This window comes from Triturus cristatus, chromosome 8, assembly GCF_964204655.1.
Source record: "Triturus cristatus chromosome 8, aTriCri1.1, whole genome shotgun sequence".
Lineage (NCBI taxonomy): Eukaryota > Metazoa > Chordata > Amphibia > Caudata > Salamandridae > Triturus > Triturus cristatus.
The window spans coordinates 159,363,940-159,385,957 of NC_140591.1; the positions used below are offsets into that span (position 1 = coordinate 159,363,940).

Consider the following 22,018-nt stretch of genomic DNA (forward strand, 5'->3'; position numbering starts at 1 on the left):
GGTCATCAGGGCGATGGTCCTGTTCCGTTTGGGTCTCCAGCCAGTCGGCAGCCGCCTATGGTTGCTCAAAAAACCATGCCCGCCCCTTAGCCTTCACCCGAAGGCGTGCTGGGAACAACATGGCGTACTTGTACCCTCTGTCCCTTAGGTTTTTCTTGACCGTCAGGAAAGATCTCCTCTGCCTCTGCACTGTTTGTGTGAAGTCCGGGAATAGTGTTATCACCGCGTTATTGTAGCGGAGCGGCGGGGGGGGGGGGGGCTGCCCTCGCGTTCTGGAACTCTGTCTCTGAAATTCAGCACTCTTGCTAGCATGGGGTAAGGGGGGGGGGTCCCCGGTTTGGGACGGCCTCCCGGGACTCTATGTGCTCTCTCTATGGCAAAGAAATTACTGAGGCCTTTGGGCTGTAGGTGGTTCGTGATTAGATCTTCCACGAAGAGGTCTAGTGACTGACCGTCCGCTTTTTCCGGCACACCCAGTATGCGAAGGTTATTCCTCCGGAGACGCCCTTCGTAGTCCTCCAGCTTCTGCTCGGTGAACTTACGGAAGGCATGTAATTCGCGGACCTCACTTTGTACTTGCGAAACATCTTCCACCAGGCTTGTCGTGGTGAGGTCCACCGGCTTCACCGTCTCTTTCAGCTTTGTGAAATCCGCACGGATGAGAATAATCTCGAACGACATGGTGTCCATTTTGTGCTCCAGTGAGGCCTTGACTTCGGCAATCGCCTCCATCACATCCTTCAGCGTTAAGTCTTGACCCTCCCTCTCCGATTCACCTGCGGGTTTGACTTTGGGGTTTGTGTCTTGTAGTGTCTCCTTGGAGTAAGTGTAACGATCCAGTTTGTTAGTCTGGACCGTTTTGGGGCCCCTCGAGCCCGTCGTTTTCGATTTCTCTGAGGTTGCCATTAGAGCGGTGGTAAAGTCCCCAGTCCCCCTACCACTCCAACACAAAGGGCCACAGAGTAATAGGGCGGGGGGGGGGAAGGGGCCTGAGTCGCTTCTTTCTTGAGGCCGCTGTTGTCTCCTTCACTCAATCAGCCAGGCCGTTCGCTGTGGGGGCCAGCACACCGACCCCAGACAGACACAGAGGTGTGTGTGTTGCGGGGGGAGGCAGTGTCCATGCACAGCAGTCCTCTGCTCTCGAAAGTCGATATTGCAGGTGGCGGGAGGAGGGGGAGGGGTGGTGCGCGTTGTCACCCTGTCGGTCAAAGCAGTGGATGGGGGGAACCGTGAAGCACCATCTCCACGCACCCAAGCCTTTACTCACTGCTGTTCAGGGAGCGCTCCGATGCACCGTCATGGCCGCCGCCCGAGCACCCTTTGTCCTCTCGGCTGAGCCGATGGCTGCTCTGCTTTCCCCACGGCTCGTCTGCCTCCCGCTGTCTGCCGCAGCGGGTCACCGGGGAACTTCTGGGAGCCGCGTCTCACTCCTTCACCGCCACTCAGAGCACATGCCTCCGCCGCGGGACTTGCCACCTGCCGTCGCTGTGCCTTCTTGTCCCCTCTGCGGCAGCAGTCCGCAATTGAGGACCCGGATTAGGCAGGGCACAGCCAAGGATACAGGCCATAAACTTGCGGGATCTCTGGCAGCCGCCACTGACGGTCGCTGGGTCCGGGAGTACCAGGATCGGCTTGAGGGCACCCTCCGATCGCTTTGGGGTACCTAGGGTCAAGGATTATTAATCGGATAGACGTGAGGAACGGAACGGAGCTTCTGGATTAAGCGGCTATCCTGCTTAGCCACTCGGCCACGCCCCCGTATATACATTTTTAAAGATCACCGTAGATATTAATAGTTTAAGGCAACGCGTAGTGTGTTTTCTATGCCCATGATACTTGCAGCCACTCCATTGTTATGGTAGGTCGGCATCGAAACCAATTTTTTTTATTGCAGTCTGCATGTAGGATAAGGGTCGAGTGCAATTGCATATTGATTTAGCAGGAATTGATTATTATCTAAAAGTGGAATTAACCTGCATTCATTGATTTATTGTTTTTAAGATTGTTGTGGATAATAACAACTCACGGGATGGCAAAGTATGTCTTCTATGTCCATGATCATTGCAGTCTATTTTTATAGGAATTTGCTGTTCAGGAAATCATTTGATAAAGGCAACACACCGAAACGCGTCGTCCTTAACTTTGGTGCACAATAAAATAATTGTGCTGTCTCCTGGTATGTCGCTTCCTGCTTTTTACTATCGGGATCACAAAAAGTGTCAGGACTCGGACGAACTGTGTAGCGCCTACAAGTCCCAGAATGCTTAGCTAGGAACATGGTTGTGTGCTGTCCCATGCTGCAGCCGGGCTGGTCAGGTGATTGGGAGGTTCTTAAGTCGTCCACGAACTTTCAAACACTGCTTGGCTTCTACTTTGGAACCTGCCCATACCGTCTGTTGCGCTTTCCCTTGTAGCCGGTATACTGAAAAGAATTCCTTTTTTGCCTTGGATTGGTACTTCGTCTGGATCTACCAAGGTCCTTTTCCTCGTCTTTCAACGCTGCTAGAAAATCCAGGTGTGTAGAGATACGTATCGTCGCACCTGTTTTCAGTTTGATTATCGACGGACGCTCTGCTGCGAACGCCCACAGTTTCATAGGTCAGTGGCGTTATCTCCTTACGAAACGCAAGTCTGCCTGACTCTGTTTTGCAAAACACCGCCGCGTTGATTTCCTCCCAGCGATGTCTCCTTTCTCTTTCCTATGAGTCCCTCCGTGTACAATGGAAAAATAACGCTAGGAACCAGCGGATTATTTTTTGGTTTTCTATGAAACCGTATCATTAGAACTTGTGCCTATTTGTTTTGGATACTACGAGACGTGAAAGAGAACCCATTATTATTTCCTGCTACTTGGACTGCTCGTGTTAATTGTGTGTCCAGTAAAAAGACTTTGAGCCTCCGGATATAAGAAAGCTTTTTTCCCCCACCCTCCTTCAGAAAAGACTACTCAGTATTCACAGAGTCCTTGTTTGCTTTACTTTCCCTTATTCCTTTATTTTTTGGAAGACTATTCACAGCACCAGGGTGTTGCAAGCAGGAGTGGATTATCCCACACTTGTGGTTTTGGACGTTTGGTCTGCTCAGTGATTAAGCAGTCATCATCTTTGAATTTTAGTTTGTAAAGAGACCAGTGTATACTCCATGACTGTATGAAGGAATCCTTGCCGCATGCCTAAGGTAAGGTATGGGATAGTACACAACCTAGTATATAAGAATTACCGTTAGTCAGTTAGTACATGCATCTTAGACCTCCTTTGTATGCATAAAGTTTTGTCTTTCTTTTGTCTCTTTATCCAGATATCGTCCATTGGAGTGCAACAAGTCAGCTCTTTTTGGAGACACAGGATATGGTTAAATAGTGTCCTGCTGGGTCTCTTCACTTTTTGGGGATAATAATCTTCCTCTAGTGTATTTGTACATAGCACTGAGCAGATTGTATCCTTAAAGAGGGGAGGGATAAATTCTTCGCTCCTGGGGAACTGGATTCTGTGATTGGGCACGTCAGTTGCACGCCCGACAAAAAGTCCTTGGGGAATGCGCCCGTTCCACAGGTGACCTCCAGTCTGAGAGCCACGAGTCCTGGTCTTTAATACCTTTACTCAACTCAACTCAAGGAGAGATTTCTAGAAACCTCCCCGCCTTAATTTGTTATGGAGTCAAGGCTGGCAGGCGGAACGAGTCTGCGTCGAGGTCACTCACAGAAGCTGCCCAGGCACCAGTGTTTGCTTCGAGGCAGAGCACTACATTTCTTTCCTATGCTTGTGAGTGGTATTAAATAGACATCCCACACTACACGTTTCAGAAACTGTTTTGCTTTGTGCTGAGAAGTGCTGTGAAGAATGAAAACATTTCCACCCTGAAGCTGCAAGAAAGCAAACAATTAAGTTGTCCACGCAAAATGGAGTCAATGGTCACCATTGTACTAATTGTATTACAGGGGCACCTCTGAGCAGCCCTCTGAGTACATGTTTCAAGAAATCCTACACTGGCATCAGTGTGGGTTTGTTGAGAGGAGTAGTTTGATACCAAACACTCCTGTGTTCAGAGAGGCTATCATGGTGCTGTGGAACTCTAGTTGTTGAGTTTCCAGCCATGTATTCTCTATGGCTTCCCTGGCACTTTCAATACTAATTAATAGACCCAAATATTGAATGGCAATATCTGCTCATGCAGAAATGCCCACACATGAGATATAGTGCACCCTGCCTTGGGGCTTGTAAGGCCTGCTAGAGGGGTGCCTTATCTATTACTTATGCAGTGCTGGTTGGCATAGCACGCAGGCAGTGTACCATGTCGGCTTTGTTGTCTTTGTCTGCACCATGGCATGCATGCATGCTGCAGTGGCAGTCAGCATGGCCTAGGTGAAGGGCCCCTAGGGGACCCTCTTCAGTCCCCATGCCCTAGATACCAAGGGTACCATTTACTAGGGATTTACAGGGGGCTGAATTTGCCAATTGTGGAACAGTTTTAGGGAAGAAGCACTGGCACAGGATATCTGGTTGGCAAAGACCCTGTGCAAAACAATCGAAACCACATCAAATACCAGGCAAAAAGGTGGAGGCTAACCATGTCAAAAGAGGCACTTTCTCACAGAGGGGTAGGCCTCACAGTAGTGAAAAATAAAATAGGCTGTTTGTTAGTACCAGGACATGCAAAACATAACAGTACATGTCCTACATTTTACTTGTGTTGCACCCTGCCATAAGGGCTAACAAGGACCTACCTTAGAGGTGACTTATATGTAATAAAAGGGGAATGTATGGTTTGACAAATAGTTTTAAATGCCAAGTTGAAGTTGCAGTAAACTGCACACACAGGCCCTGCAGTGGCAGGGCTGTGAAAGGTTGGAAAGGCTACTTCTGTGGATGGCACAATCAGTGCAGTCCACTAGTAGCATTTAATTTACAGGCAATGTGTATATGGTATACCACTTTACAAAGGACTTACAAGTGAATCAAATATGCCTAACAGGTGTAAACCAATTATACAATGTTTAGGGGGGAGAGCACATGCACTGTAGCACTGGTTAGCAGTGGTAAAGCGCCCAGAGTCCTAAAGCCCACAAAAAGGTTACACAAAAACGGGAGGAAGACAAAAAGTTTGGGGTAACCCAATAAGAAGAGCAGTTTCCAACAACCACGTATTAAATCAAAGCATTCTATGGGCAGTTACAACCCAAAAGCAATTGACAGAAATTTTGTTGAGTCACCAACAATGATCAGAACTGTGTTGTGCGACTCCAAAATTGTGGTGCTATCACAAATGCTACATTATTTTCTGTTAATTTCAATATACCTTGAACTCAGACTCTTCAGGAGGAATGGACAAAATACAGTGCAAGTTAGCATGATAGAAGACTAGAAAACAAAAAATTAGCATTAAACATTACGAATACCAGAGGTAAGGGAGGACTCAAAATGTCCACAACATATATAATTAGCAATTGCCAATAGAAGAAAGTATGCAAGCACTTAAACAAGATTGTGGAGAAAATTATTAACTGGATTAACAAATTTGGGCAGACCAGTCACTCCCCAAATATAAAATGTTACTTTACAACACTGGACTCAGTGTAGCCCATGGGTACGCTCAAACATTTACCCAGTGGACACAAAGTTTGGTCTTTAATGTGACTGAGGGTATTGGTGCAAAAAAGGTGGCCGGGGGGGGGGGGGGTGGAGGCTGCTGGTAAATAGAGCTTAATTTGAGCTGGTGGTTTCTGGTGCTTGACACTAGCACCTAATTGTCCACACCGGAAGTTGTTACAGTCCACCACATGGTGGAGCTGTTTGTCTACATTTTGAAATGAGCAAAACAACAGCTGTTTAATAATTTAATATACAGTAAAAATTAGTAATACCTTCCACCTAAGCCATTCTTATAGCTTTGGGTTATCTAGAATAGTCTGATTGGTCACACATTTAGTAGTGTTATCGTTAGTAGTTGTGTTGGAACTGTCACTGACAGAGCTAGCAAGTTGCAGCGGCCTCCCGACGAAGGCCCTGGTGATCATTTTATTTTTTTACTAAATAAGCACTCTTGGTAAGGACAGTGTATGGGAAGTGAAGAATTTGCATCTAGTGTCTGAATTGCACAACGTGAAACTAAAAACTTGGGATCAATCTCTGCTTCTCCATTTAACCAAATTGCATGAATCTGGGTAATTGCTTTATTTCACTTTACCTCTTTTTTCTTCATTATCATAAGAGGACCTCTAAATACATTACTTCAGAATGTGTGCTGTACAAAACCTTCTGTGTTTTATTTAAAACATTATAATGTTATTCATGTATAATAGAAACCCAGGCCACTCATAGATCACATGATAACTGACTTGCCTCTTAGTTCACTATTGGCATTGTTGTTAGGGTCGAGGGGAAGCAGAAGTGTTTCTAACTTAATGTCTGAAAACTATCACTTTAAAAAAAAAATACATCTCGATGCACTGATATAATCTGATGTGCTAAGGTGAACCAGTTCTGGATGTTAATGAAATACATCTTTAGAATTCTGAATAGATGTTATAATCCTTTTACTGCAAGATTTCCTTAAAAATTAAAGTGTTCCTAAAGTAATGCGGAGCAGGACACCCTAGTCACTTCCTTTAGTTAACTTCAAATAACCTTAAAATAAATACTTGCCCATTTTTTTTTTATGTTAGCACTGAGTGGAATAAACAGCAGCCCAGCGCTGCTGTTGACTAGGGGGGCTGCATGCAGCCCCCAGGCTGTACTTTGAGCATCACTGCAGTAGCCAGACAAAACATAGCACAGCTATGGGGCGAGGAGACTTCGAAATAAGACTGGCTATCAGATATTAATTGGCGAAAGCCAGCAGTACGTGTTATATACAAAAATGGAGGGTACCTACAAAGATTTCAAAAGATCTGGGGAAAATGGGGTGGGATGAACATGGATTAACAGATATATACCCAAGTAATACTGTTGACTAGACCATATGATGGAAAATGTTATGAAGACAACGTATTCCGTCTAATGCAGCGACACGGTATTGGCAACGAGATGGACCCCAATACTTTATATTTTACGTCTGATAAATGTACAAATTGTAAGAAATGTAACCTTACGCAACATTTAAATATTGGTGCGTGGTCGTCTGTACAGATCTATTTCCACGCAAGTGTGTTTAATTACATCGAGCGATTTGCTTATTGTTGAAAATAAAAATATATACTTAGAAAAACAACTACCTATATATGCCTAAGTGTCCTGTGCTACCTTGTCCACGACTGCACTTTGGTGCCTTACCTAGGTTTGAGGTGCTATATATACACATACAAAATGGAGGGCTAGAGTGATGCCAGAGGGGGAAGAACTCAAATACACCAATGATTCAATATGGTATAGTTATATGTATATATTTCAAACAAAAGGTATGTACAATGAAAGAAGAAATAAGAATTATTTGTGTGTTGTGTCCCAAATGAAAAAAGGAACGTAAACAATTAGTTAAAGTTGTCACATTTTTACAAGGTTTCCATTATTGCAAGCAAGTCGACCATTAATAATTAAGTAAAATGAGCAGCAACTATATGAAGTAATATGTGCTGAGTAATGGTTCGCTTTTTCTATGTCGACGACGTTTCGACCCATTCAAGGATGTGGGGTCTCATCAGGACCTAAAATGTTAGGGACATCTGATGGAGGGGTTGCGCAGCCGTGTGAAAGGGTCAAAACGTCATCGACATAGAAAAAGCGAACCATTACTCAGCACATATTACTTCATATAGTTGCTGCTCATTTTACATAATTGTTAATGGTCGACTTGCTTGCAATAATGGAAACGTAAAAATTTCACAACTTTCACTAATTGTTTGTTCCTTTTTTCACTTGGGACACAACGCACAAGTAATTCTTATTTCATTGTACATACCTTTTGTTTGAAATATATGAATATAACTATACCATATTGAATCATTGGTATATTTGATTTCTTCCCCCCCTCTGGCATCACTCTAGCCCTCCATTGCGATTGCGCATTCCATTATTAATAACAATAGCATTATTCCACAGGAACCACTGTCCTTTTGCATTTAACACATACCCTGGTTCCTTAGCGAGTAGGGTTCCCCGGTTTTCTCTCCCGATATATACACATACGCCACAAGGCAGCAATAGCTCGAGAGTTCGTTATCGTACTATTTCCCGAGTAGCGGACAAATTAAAGTGGTAGTTCTAGCCATACAACCAGTTCCGGATGCTAGAGGGGCCTATGGTGTGCTTTTACTCCATGCCAAACAACCGTTTCCTTGCAACTCTCACGCAACACCTTCCCTGGCAACTCGCCAGCTGCGCCTTGTGGTGTCCATCAAACCAGACACTGGTTGGACAACATCACGGTGTGCGGCAGACAGAGTCTGGCCCCTGCAGTGCCCCGCTACCAAAACGTAAATTTTCGCTGGCACTGTCAGTCGTGTGAGATGAATGGCTACTGCCGGACAATAATGTGCCTCCAACTTTCATTATGGCAGAGAGAGGCTAACTCTCGAACAGTCTCGTTCACAGGGTGCTCGTGTCTTGCTGGTTTAGTTATTGCCCACCAAGCGGAGCTCATCTTCCGCGCCAGAGTCCGGATCTCCTCATGTGAGTCTATCTATAGACACTCCATCAGCCACAGACACAAGCTGGTACTCGAGCGTATAATGTATCCATCCACCCACACCGACACACAAGCCGATGTATTCCGTTTCAGTGAAGATCACTTCCGGGGCACTTGCCGGGGATTTTCATCCGGAGCATAGTCAGCTACTTCCGGTGCAGCAGCAGGAATGGTTTCAATAGAGATGGGTGGGTCTTCTTTTTTCGAGGCGGGACATTTTTCTAACCAATCGTAGGATTTACTGGGTAGCACAACCACAAAGACCCTGTTGGAACCGCCCCTTAACCTGTCAATCAGTTTAAAAACCTGCTTTCTGATTACCACCCCTCGCTTTCGTCTATAGAAGTTGGGTAGAATCGGAGGTAGAGGCAATCAATTGGTTGGGATCTAATTTCGGGAGGTAAGGTTCGCCGTGCGAGAGCCTCTTGCTTGATTTATAAGGCTAGACGTCCCGTGGGTTTGACAGCGGCCTGTGAACAGGCAGGAGCACTTGGGGTCAAGTCAGTGTTAGCTTCTGTCATCTGATTGAAACAATGTAGCATACTGTAATACAGGTGAGGAAAATTCGGTCTCCACATCATTTTAGTTGTGTCTTTTCTACATTTTACACAATGAAGGAGAGTTGGCATAGATAATGCTAGTGAGTATTCTTGAGTTGGAATGTGCTGCTGAGTTTAAAGCATCTGGAATTCACCTCTTTCCAAGTGCTGGTTAAGGGTAGGTTCTCTGTAACAGAAGATACTGTATTAAGAACATAGGGATGTATCTCTAGATTGTCCTAGCTATGCACCCTATTAGGTAGCCAAATGTAATTGTCTCCATCAAAGAAGGACCTGGTGGAGGCAGGGGAGCAGATCTTGTGCTACAATGGCTCATGTGGTTCGTTTGTGTGGTGACTTCTCTGTGTTAAGTTCCCATCACTATAACCTATTTTTTCCATGAATCCCTCTACATCTAGGTACACCCACTTTCGGTATTGCCTTCGTAACATGACCATTAAATAAACCCGATGTTTTCAACACTAATGTTAATATAGTGGCAGCACCCTTAAAGTACTGCTTTCGTATGGTTACAACAATATTGAAGCAGAATCAGGTCTGGTGGCTCAGTGGACTAATGCATACGCTGCAGGGATCTGTGTTTGAACTCATTGTCACTGGCTGACATCCCCCTGGGTTCGCTCATCCTTTCATCTTTTCAATGTCTATAAAATGCGTACCATTGAGATGGGTAACAATCAACATCTGTTATTGGGCACCAAGATACCCTTCTGAATGAACGTGCTTTACTAATGCATACAATGTGTTATGTTATGCTTTAAGCATAATCTGCTGTGTGCAGCTGTTATGCACATTTGTGTTTTTAAATGTTTATTTTTCAAATTGTATAGTGCAACATGCTTGGGGTGTTCTAAAGAACATGACTCTAAAATGGGGGCTCTTGGGCATCTCTTGTGAAGCACAGATGCATATCAAGTGTATAAAGTCCTCTCTTGGTGATGTGAGACCCCTTTATCATTTTAAAGTTTCTGAAAAAGCTACATTATAAGTGATGCCTCAGTAGGTTTTGGAAGATGAATAAACGGGCATTTTATTTTGCCCAAAAATTGGTAATGTGATTGTTTGTTTAATTTGCATATGGTTGGAGATTAGAAGTGTCCCTAGTTCATACTGAAGTAACTATAATACACGTCTTGGGGACAGACTTGTCACTATAACATTGCTTAAGACAAACTTTACACAGGACTACATACACTGAAAGATGGGTATTTTCCAGCCTTAAACCCAGAACTCCAAACACCCAAGTACTCAACTAGGTACTTGACCCTGCAATTTCCAGCTCTCTCACAGTGAAAGGGAATTCTGAAGAGGACTCGCAGTACCTCAAAGCCTAATTCCTGGAGCTCCATTGCAATGAAAACTGAAAACCAAACCTCTGGCGAGGAACTCTCCCATCTCAGTTTTTAAAGAGTGCAGAATTACTTAATTGTATTCATAAGAGACATTCAGGTGCAGTTTCTCCAAATTCAGCCATGCAAGATTGTGTTAAAGTGTCTAAGGTAGTTACGGCTATTTGCAGATAGTTTTTATGGAAATTCAAGACTGGCTGAAGAGTAATGTACTCATTATTTGGGTGAATTCTGGGATTCCACGTTTAGCTATGAAGCTGAGAGGCCATAACACTGAGTAGGTGGTTTCCAAAGAGTCATTGATTGTGTAAAGAAAAGTTAAGCCTCCTGGTGTTTGACAACAGTGGTAGTAGCAATTAAACCCAATTGTCAGATTAGATGACGCCTTGATGTTAGGTGCCAGGCTGTTATACATCTGGCATCCTGATGTTGACTGCTACAGTTTGCCAGTAAGTAGCTGCTAGTCTTTGAACTTGTTTTGATGTTTGGGATTCGTTTTTAAGAGGTACATTCATTCTGTGATTTTAGCGGAAAGGAATTCTGCTTTTAAGCAAGGGAAAATACAAAGTATTGAGCATCTAGGACACTCGGTTAGTGGTGAAGGGATCTGACCCAAGGAATATTTGTTTCATGGGATTGAGACGAGTACAGTGAATAAGGATAATTTGCTCTTCATTTTAACAGTAGTGTTTAAGTGGCACAAGAAGCATACATAAGAGTTCATTTGATTAAGGATGGTCATCAATAAGGTGCCCAAGGTAGAAAGTTTTAATCCAGTGTGTACTTTGGGTAGAAATACTTACAAGGCACACGTGAATAGAGTGGCACCACCTTGGTCTGTGTGCAGATTCGTAAGCTACAGTTAGAAAGTAGGGGTTTAGTTGGGCTATTGCACCTAAATGTACAGTATTTTCTTTTGGCACTTCCAGACCCTTTTTTACCCCTTAGATATCCCCCCACCACTACTCCACCAAGGCTGTGATTAAGTTTTAATTTTACGTGAAGGAGCATTTCCCAAACGTTACAATGGGGTGCAATTTGCGTTCCCTGTATTGGCGCAATATCTTAACACTTGTGGGATAGAAGACAAGAAATGAAACTGTGTACCCCCCAAAGTCCATATGGGTTTCTTTGTCTTATTATTGATGTTTGAAAAGCATGTAACACAGACCATTCAATACCCTGAATCTAATATTTTTATAATTGGTAAACATAAAGTCGCTATTATATTATCCTTTCTTTTTTGTATTTATTTATAACGATGCAACGTAGTCCAATACGTTGTTATATAAAAGTTCATATATGGTACAATAAGCTTAGCATAATGTGTGTGTGTGTATATATATATATACCTTGCAAAAGCACCCATGGCCCCAATGATCTATCACCCCCCCTTTCCACATTCTGCTCTCAACCCTCTTTTTCTTAGGATGTTAGTGACTCCCATGTCTTGTAAGGATCCTGTACATTTACCGTGCAGCACTTTGTAAGTATGTACTTTGTGCATCTTATTCGTCCACTGTAGGTAAGTGGGGATCTTATCTGATTTCCAGTTTGCTAAGATCAGCGATCTAGCCACCAGCATTGAAATAAAGAATAGCTGTTGCTGTCTCATAGATAGGTCTCCTTCCCGAACTACTAGACGAAAAATGGCTCCATATGGATTTGGCACAATATTTACCACTAATTTATAGCTAGTGTTTACAAAAATATCCTGCCAATAATCCCTTAGATGGCTACAGGTGAATATAGTGTGTAGCCAGTCACCATTCTTATCATTACACCTAAAACAATTTGGCTCCACCTCGGGATAGAATTTATGCAGTTTTGCTGGGCTATGATACAGCAGCCATTTGCTAGAGAAAGATATTCTTCTTAGACTAGCGGCTCTAACCGCCATAGCGCTAATGTGATTAACGAACTTTCACGGTGAGATATCTACTTTGCACCCAGTGGAGGATTCAATCCGATGTAATATCTCCGATATCGTACTGTCTTTGCCATTGAAATGCAGCTATTTGTACCAATTTCCTATGCCTACTAATTTGGATACAAAATACGCCAAACTGACAGGTTCTATAAGGACCCCCTCCTCCATAATATAGCCCTCGCCAAAAAAATTTAATCGAGAGAAAGCTAAAAAAAGAGCGAAGGGCTAATGCCAAGATTTAAGTCACACAATTGCTGCCAGGTCGGGAATTCATGATTACAAAATCTCAAATCCTTCTATATCCCGTTCTATACCACTTACTACACGTATCTATAGATAATTGCAGTTCTAAAAGCCTACATTCAGCTATATTCCGAGACAAATGAAGCCTCCGTATTGCCCAACTTTCCAATATCCTTTTAAATTTCTCAACAATCATACGAGGTGTTTTGTATCTTTTTTTTCGGAAGTCTCCACATTAGCAGGAAGGGGGTGGTGGGTAGGTTGATCTCTGATGTTTTCACCATTTGTTCTAGATAAAAGTTAGCGTAATTAGGAACGTTAGAGTAAGACCTCACTAACTGTTAAAATGGTAGTGGCAGTTGCAGTCGATAACCTTTCAAGTATTGCCCGGCGGTAATCGCCTCTCATACCATTCGATAATTTACCAATAAAAGAGGCAGGCGCCGGAGACTAAAAGGCAGGAAACAAAGTTTTATTCCATCGGAGTAGAACACATCAGATCAGACAGCAAGGTATCGTCACGAGGTGCTCTAACCACATCTCTGAGGCCTGGCCTCTTATACAGAGGTTTATGACTTTATTGCAGGTTTATCATACATGGCACATTCTTGAGATCGATTTGATACATGAAAGAACATCCTCAGAATCCCCACTTCAAGCTCGTTCCCACACATATCTACAGTGGAAGTCCCCACCCCACCCACAGTAGGAGATGGCTATCACACAGCTGGACATTCCGCCAATTCCCGGGGGTGTGTGCGACTGGTCGGGTCTCAGGGGGTGGGGGGCCTTGATCTACTGTAATCCCTTTGATGTGGGGTGTTTCCCTTACAGTAGGGGCAATAAACTGCATCCGCAGGGCTAGGTGATGGCCTGGGATCGGTTCGGACAATCGGGCGTAGAGGAAGGGGGTTATCAAAGAGATGTATGACCATGTATGGGATGTCGGTCAGGCGTGGGATGCGGTTCCATGGCAGGGTCGCGCAGAAGGAGAGGGTTTATGGCCTGTGTATGAGAGCGGGGGTGGCCGGCGCGCGGGGGATGTTCGCAGCGCCAGAGGGACGCGTTGGCGATCGGCAATGAGCAGGGAGAGAGACCAGGATGCCTAAAATGGCTGTCGTGCGTTTTTCTGTGTGTCGCGCTGGGGAGAGACAAGATGGCGCAGATACTGTTCAGTTACGAGCTACATTTCCACAGTCCTCCCTTTTAACATATCTCGCCAGCTTGTTTAGTTCGGATCTATCCCCATAATGCCACGCACCTCTACTTCGTACAGAGCTTTCATTCTCTCTGCTTCGAAGTTCAGAGTCTTAGGGCAGATGCAGTTTATGAAAAATGAACATAAGGGTGGCAAACACTGAATCCCCAGGCAACATCCACATAGGATCACAATTGGTATTAGGATAAACGTAAACAACCTCCACCCCCAACTTTTAATAGTGTCCCAAAACCAACTCCCAAGCGACCATCCTTCTTGCTCCTGATGGACCTCTGCGGAAAGTCTGTGGAGGTGTTCAATCGCCTTGTAGACTGAGGGTGAGTTATCCGGTACGTAGGTACAACAGCTGGACCCAATGATGCGGCATGCTCCTCCACGATCAGCCAGAACCACGTCTAGAACGAGGCGGTTCTGAAGAGCTACCAGGCGGACGGCCTGAAGCTCAGCGGTGTTGTTGGTGAGGATGCCGGCTGTAATGTTCATTGTGGTTTCGACTGCCTGGGTTAGGTGCCGGATGGCACGGCTGTTTGCCATTGGACCCCACAGTGGAACAAGTCCCTTTACTGCATCCATGAACTGTGCTCCAGTGGAGTCGGCTTGTACAATGTCCTTTGCACGTTTCTGCCGGTGATGGTTTGCTGGAGCCACATATGTTGGAGGAAGGATAAAAGCGATGTAGCAGGTGCCTCCCCACCCTTTCGGAAGCCAGGTGTAGGCCTTGGTACCACAGACGAAGTACATATTTGGGGAGGTAAAAAAGGAGGGTGGGTCAACTGAGTCCAATGTTCGGGTGATGAGACAGGAACTGTGGCCCACCAGCTGCGTTCCCAGACCTTCGATGCACACAAGACCTGTGATGTTGATGACGGATAGGGCCACTGTTAGGGTGGCGGCCGTTCGTTTCCGGAGGTAAGAGAAGGTGGGTCTGGCTGGGTTGTTGAACACCTGCATTTCGACTCGCTCTTTGGCAGGGATGTCCATGTGAAAGGAAGTGTTTGATCTCAGAGGACAGAAGGGAGCAGAAGTTTTTCCAGTTCTGTTCAGCCAGAACCCATGGTAGAAGTGTGACACAGTTTTGCCGGAAGTGGCATTGTCCTTGTAGCTCTCTTGCAGGAGGATTAGCCAAGCGAGGCAAGAGCCATGGACAGAGAAGGGCGAAGGGATGAAAGGGATAGAATGTCCAGTGGCATGTGGCAGCAATCCACAGATCCAGCAGTTAGTTGCATTGGCGGCAAGATTGTGTTGGTGGAGCAACTGCACAAAAGAGTTATTCCAGAACTCCTTACGCCTTTCTCGGAGTTGGGGTGAAAGTGAGATCAGATGGTGTTCTTTCATGGTGGTAGGTTGGACAGTGGTCAACAATGTCTCATGAGCGGGTGTACTCTCTTCCACGATCCAGAAGGTGATCATGAGGAGAAGGCAAAAGAGTAGGGTAATAAAAAGTGCGATAGTCTTTGAGCTGTGCATTTTGTCAGTCTTTGGGTTTTTGTAGTGGATATTCGGACGTCCGGTTGCTTCCATCATCTTCATGTCGGGCGCTTCCATCACCTTCAAGGGACTCGGTAGCGGGCAGGAACACAGACTTTGTTTAATTTCTCTTCTGAAGGCCTTTGAGGTGATTAGGCTACCGGTTCGAGATTTCAACTTAGTTCGTGGTCTGCTTAGCCGAAGTTCCCTCCTTTTGTCGCAGGTTATACCCTTCTTTGGATGGCACAGTGGGATCGGGATATTTCATTAATTCAAGTGTCTTTGTATCCGGGTAGCAGCTCAGGGATGGTCGGCCTTCATCCAGGAGTTCTTCTTGGCCGGCGATGTTGTCGGTTGTCGTCAGGGTCGGTGATACCTTTTTGCAATGATGTGCGTGCAACCAATTGCGCTTCCCCTCCGCTCGAAGAGCTGTTCGGGTGGTGATCAGGACTTGCAGGGGGCCCGTCCACCGGGGCTCCAGACTTCTTGCACGCTGGAAATTACGCACTAGGACGAAATCTCCGGGTTGGATATCGTGCCCGGGGCCCCTGGAAGTATCGGGAATGGCTTGCAGCACCTGCTGATGGATAACAGACAACGTTTTAGTTAGGTTGTACAAATAGTCAGACATGAGGACGTCCGGGACGTCGTGAATGGATGTTGGTTTTAGTGCGGTCCAAAGGTTCATGGGCCGCCCGAAGACGACCTCGTAGGGGGTTAAGTGGTGTTTGGTGGGAGTGGAACGCATTGATAGCAATGCTAGCGGGAGAGCGTCTGGCCATTTCAGTCCTGTGGTGGCAACTATTTTGGCTATTTTGAGCTTCAGTGTGGCATTATGTCGCTCAACCAAGCCTGCAGATTGGGGATGGAAGACCGCATGGAACTTTTGTTTTACACCCAACCCCTTTAAGATGAGTTGGATAACTTCGGCTACAAAGTGGGGGCCGTTGTCACTCCACAAAATTCGACAAAGGCCGTACCGGGGGAAGAATTCTTTCAGCAATACCTTTGCGGTAGTCATAGCAGTGTTGTCGCGGGTTGGGTAAGCTTCTACCCACTTGCTGAAGGCACACACGACAAGTACGTACTTCAAGCTTTGGCACCTTTCTAACTGGATGTAGTCCATCTGTAGGACTTCAAAGGGATGATTAGGAACCCCAAACCCTCCCCGGGGTACAGCAGTTCCTTTACCAGGGTTGTGTTGGAGGCATACCAGGCATTGTTGGACCAGACGTTTGGCTGAGTCTGGGATCTTGTCGTTGTGCCAAACCTTGGAGATGAGTTCGATCATGGGGGCAGACCCTATGTGCGCGGGTGAGTGTGTCATGGTTAGCATGGGAATCAGGAATGAGTCAGGTAGCAACCATTTGTTCGTGTCTTTAGTTCGCCAGCAACCGTCATCGTCCTTCAATCCCACCCGTGCCCATTCAGTCAATTCGTGTGGTGAGCTGGCTAATTGGATGTCCCTAATCGTTTCCCTAGCATCCTTCCATTTCTCAGTTTGTGACCTGGTCACGTACATGCGTGTTGTTGACCTATTCTCGGCTGTGGTTCGGGCAGTGATGTCAGCCAGCGTATTTCCCTGTCCTATAATGTCCGTCACCTTTTTGTGTGCCTGGCATTTGATCACAGCTAGCCATGTGGGGAGGAGGACTGCTTCGGTCAGAGCGGAGACTAGATCTCCATGTAGGATGGGTGTGCCATGGGAAGTCAGGAATCCCCTCTCCTTCCATAGGAGCCCAAAGTGGTGAACCACCCCAAAGGCGTACTGGCTGTCGGTGTAAATGTTTGCGGTTGTCCCCGCTGCTAGGATGCATGCTCGTGTGAGAGCAATCAGTTCAGCCGCCTGTGCGGATCGCTGTGTGATGCGGGCTGTCTCAACAACTGTTCGGGCTGTGGTGACTGCATAGGCAGCTGAGGTGGTGCCATCGGGGAGCTTGATGCATGAGCCATCTACCCACAGTTCTCCGTCAGGGTCCGGGAAGGCAGTATCTCGGAGGTCAACCCTACTCTTAGTCTGTTCGTCGGTGAGGGTCACGCAGTCATGTATAGGGGACGCATTGGGGTCAGTGTCAGGGAGAGGTAGCAGAGTAGCTGGATTCAGAGTGGTGCATCGTTTCAACGTGATGTGGGGTGCAAGCAGAGTCAGTTCATAACCAGTCAGTCGTGCGCTAGTCAGGTGTTGAGTCTTGGTCTGGTTCAGGAGGGTGTCAACCGCATGGGGTACTAACACAGTGAGGGGGTTCGAGAGCACGATCCCCTCACTTTGCCGGATAGAGACAGCTGCGGCTGCTACTGCTCGAAGGCAGGCGGGCAAAGCTCTGGCTACAGGGTCAAGAGTGGCAGAGAAGTAGGCACAAGGGCGTTGTTTAGGACCTATGGACTGGGTTAGGACAGACAACGCGCATCCCTCCCTTTCGTGGGTGTAGAGGGAGAAAGGTTTAGTGTAGTCTGGGGTTCCTAGGACTGGTGCTGAACAAAGGGCATTTCGCAATTCTTTGAAGGAGGACTGGCATTCGGTGTCCAGGGGAAGGGGAAGGGGGCGTCTTTAGCTAGCAGGGAAAGCAGAGGTTTTCCAAGAAGGCTGAAGTTTGGCAACCACTGTCGACAGAAGGAGGTGAGGCCAACCAGGGACCGCACTTGCTTCTGAGTTTTGGGGACAGGGGTTTCTAGGATGGTCTGAATTCGGTCAGGTGTAAGTTTCCTCCCGTCTTTGGATAGGAGGTGGCCTAGGTATGTCACTTGGGGTTGGTAGAATTGTAACTTCTTCCTGGAGACCTTGTGACCGTTCTCCGCGAGGAAGTGGAGGAGGTGAATGGTGGCTGTGACTGCAAGTGGAGTGGTGTCGGCCGCCAAAAGAATGTCATCGACGTACTGTATTAACACCACTCCATCTGGTAGTTGGACTGCATCTAGCTGTCTCTTGAGGGCTTGGCTATAAATGCTGGGGCTCTCAGTGTAGCCTTGGGGTGCCCTACAGAATCTGTATGAACGGGCTTTTAAGGTGAAGCCGAACAGGTAGCGGCTGTCTGGGTGGATGGGGATGGAAAAGAATGCGTTCTTGAGATCAATAACGGTAAAAGTGGTGGCAGTGAACGGAATCAGGGTGAGGATGGTGGTGATGTCCGAGACCACGGGGTACTGAGGTACGACTACTTTGTTAACCTCTCGCAAGTCAACAATGAAGCGGTATGCTTTCTCATCTCCCTCACCTTGCCTCTTTACAATGGGTACGATAGGGCTGTTGCAAACATTACTGACTACTTCTTCTACCACTCCTGCATCGACCAGGGACTGGATGATTTCCACCAATGCCTTCTCGCCTTCGGGCGATATCCGATACTGTGGAAGTTTTGGGAGCACCGCGTCCGGTCGGACAGTTATGTGTACGGGGTCGATCACCATGCGTCCTACGTCCGAGTCGGTTTTTGCCCACAGGTGTGAGGGTAACGTGTCGAGTAGGGACAAGTCAGCATTGGTTATGGAGAACATACGTCGTGTGAGACAAGACCTGAACAGATCTGGGTTATCGTGCAGGATGACTCGCACTCCGTCTGGGGAGCATCTGATGGTAGCTCGGAAATGTTTTAGCAAATCAAGTCCCATAATAGCATCGGGGGTGTTGGAGGAGAGCAGGAATGTCGTGTCAGTGGTGTTATCTTCTAAGTCAAAGGAGATTGGTGCTGACAAGGGGTTAGTGGAGGGCGTTCCATCGAAGCCTATTGAGGTTACGTGTAAGCCAGACAAGGGTGCCCTAGGAATCAGTCGTTTAGATAACGCACTACGTGTCGCCCCAGTATCTACCAGAAATGGAGACTTTGTGCCCAAGACCTTAGCAGTGACGTAAGGACCTTGCTGGTCAACACGGAGTTCGACTGGATCCCTCCCTTGCCCCTGGCGGTCCTATGCAAAGTCATGGGTGTTTTCGTAGTCGGACTGCTGGCACTGATTCTGTCGGGGGCGATCAAAGGTGTTTGGTCTGCCTGGCCTGTCGTTGGTGGTGTCGTTAGTGTACCCTCGTCCCTGTCCTCTACTTCTGGGGTCATATGCTATGTCTCTGGTGTCTCTATTTTTGTTCATTTCCAGAAGGACCGGACACTGGGATTTCCAGTGTCCGAACCCTCTACAGAACGCACATTGGTTCCCGTCTAAGTCTCTTCGTTCAGTGTAGGGTGCAGGTGTATGGTCTCTAGGGGGTAGCTTTCTAGGGGCGATTGGTTGGTAATTTCCTTTAGGGGGCTCCCTTCCTATGGTCACCCCTTGCAACTGTGCTATCATTACCCTCTCCTTCAGTTCCTTTTTCTTTTTCTCGGACGCCCTATCGTTATCATTCTTTTGATGTTCGTAGTATTGGGCCATCTGGAGGATAGCAGCGGGTTTGGAGGCTGCCCAACTACTCTCGCTGGTCTGTAGCTTCTGGGAGACTTCTTGTGACAGACCCTTCACATAATTCTGGACAAAGAGGTGATGTCCGGTTGCAGTGGTCATGTCCTGGCCACTATAATCGGAAAACACTGTCTCGAATCGAGAGAAGTATTCAGACACATCCTCCTGGGGTTTCTGGCGACAAGCCGTCACTATTGACCAGTCTACCTTTCTTTCTGGGATTAGAGTCTTCAATTTCTGTACGATCTTGTCTGGGAGTTCCAATATGGCTTTTAGAGGTTTTTGTCCAGGTTCTCGCTGCTTATCTATGGTATCGAGTTGTACCCAGGTATATCCGAACGGCTCAGCGTGGTCGACTTTCCGGATTTGCTTCCACACATCAGCCGGCAGACATAACCCGAAGAACAAATCGATATCCGCTAAGGTCATTATGGTTGAACCTAAGGCCGTACCTAGTTCGGTGTAGAAGGCCGTCGGGTTCTTTCTTAAGTCGGGTAGGGTTTTTCTAAAGGTCAAGATGTCTTGTCGGTCCCATGGCTGGTAAACCCAGTTATATACAACCCTTCCCTTCGCATCTTGGTGGTTGATGTCGTCGTGTGTTCCCTGACCTCGTGGGGGGACCCAGTAGGGGGCGGCTTCTTTGATGGGCATCATGGTATCAGCCTTCCCTGCCTGGGGTTCAGTCGCTATGGGGGTCTCTGCTTTGGTTGTCTGTCTGTGTTCTTTAAGATGCCGGAAGACTTCGAGTGTACGAGTGAAGAGGTTCGTCACATCGCCCTCTCCTTCCTCCCCAATGTCTACCTTCCTATACAAGGTCGCTAAGCCTTCGGGACCTCTATCTTGGTACCTATCCTCATAGGCATTCAGGGTGTGATAACAAAGTCGTACGACAAAGTGTCGTCTGCGGTTGTCGGCATACGAGTTATACATCTCTGTTACATACTCCTCACTTTCCTTTCGTTCTACTAGTGTCCTTACTACCTTATCGATTCCGGCTTGTTCATCCTTTGTTAGTCGATTCATTCTGGCGGAATCTTTCTTTCTCATCTCAGGGTCATCTAACGTTATTGCTAACGTTGTGTTCAGTACAAGAGGCTCGGCCGGCGCGGAGGCCGTGAGGACCGAGGCCCTGGTACTGCTTTCACTTGCGTTTGGGGGTTGCGGGTGCTGTACTACAGGGTGGGAGGGGGCGTATGGAGGGGGCATGTTGATGATCGGGGGACCTAATAGCAATTCGTCATTCGCTCGTTGCTTGGAAGGTAACTCAATGTAGAGCGTAGAGGAGGTCCTAACAGGGCACTGGCCTGATGTTTCAGACTCTTGTTTTAGTTTAGCTTCCTTTCTCTCCTTTATCTCTTCCTCTAACTTTCTAGCGGCAAGGTGAGCTGCTTTTCGTAATTCCCTTTCTGCTTTTACTTCTTCCCTCTTTTTCCGTTGCGTTGCTTCTTTGCGCCACATGCCGATACTGTCAAACATAGTAGGCGTCGTTTTATTACTACGTAGAGCTATTTCTAGTGCTTCTATTTTATGATCATCGAAGGATCCCATCAGTGGCCACTGACTCTCGGGGACCCTTTTTGTATATTTATGCCATAGCTTGCTATAAGCTACGGCGACTAGTCCATATTTAGTGAACATGTCCTTATTAGGGGTGCCTTCCAGTGGAGCCGGATGGTTCACCTCTAATAAGCGGTCCGGGCAGAACCAACTACCAATCAGGGGGGAGAAGATAGGCATGACGGGTTACAACGGGGACAAAAGTCTGCACTACCTATCTTTTCACTGCTTGCAAAGACTAGGCAGAATATCTCTATTCCACGTTATTTGTAAGCAGAGAATACCTCCAAGGAACCAATATCGAACAACTAGTGTTCGGACGGTCAATCAATCAATGGTGAGAAAAGAGATAAGCACGACGGGTTACAATGGGGGACAAAAGTCCGCGTTACTTATCCTTCACTGTCTGCAAAGACTTAGGCAGAATATTTCTATTCTACGTTATTTGTAAACAGAGAATATCTCAAGAAGTACTATTCTTCAAAACAATCAATATTCGGTCAATCAATCAGTGGGGAGGAAAATAGGCGCGACAGATTACAATGGGGGACAAAAGTCCGCGCTACCTACCCTTCACTATCTGCAAAGGAAGAGAGAGTATTTCTACTCTTCCCCGTTTGTAGGCAGCGAATACCTCAAAAAGAACAATCAATAAGCAATACTAGTATTTTCAATCAATTAGTCAATC

At 46.5% G+C, this 22,018-nt stretch overlaps 2 protein-coding genes across 5 annotated transcripts in view; one reads left to right on the forward strand and one right to left on the reverse strand.

Moving 5' to 3' along the window:
- The first annotated feature begins 8,886 nt into the window (after nt 1-8,886).
- The window catches only part of PRDM15 (PR/SET domain 15), a 439,353-nt gene continuing 426,221 nt past the window's right edge, over nt 8,887-22,018 (forward strand). For all 4 annotated transcript variants that reach the window (XM_085621221.1, XM_085621224.1, XM_085621222.1 and 1 more), the window contains exon 1: nt 8,887-9,019. The gene's annotated coding sequence lies outside the window, so the exon portion shown is untranslated. The remainder of the gene's footprint in view (nt 9,020-22,018) is intronic.
- LOC146801745 (endogenous retrovirus group PABLB member 1 Env polyprotein-like) lies at nt 13,930-15,465 on the reverse strand. The gene has a single exon (XM_085624037.1). The coding sequence runs from the start codon at nt 15,463-15,465 to the stop codon at nt 13,930-13,932; it is 1,536 nt and encodes a 511-aa protein (XP_085480163.1).

Coding starts and splice junctions, on each gene's coding strand:
- LOC146801745 (XM_085624037.1), bottom strand. CDS start 15,465: ATGGAAGCGCCCGACATGAAGATGATGGAAGCAACCGGACGTCCGAAT.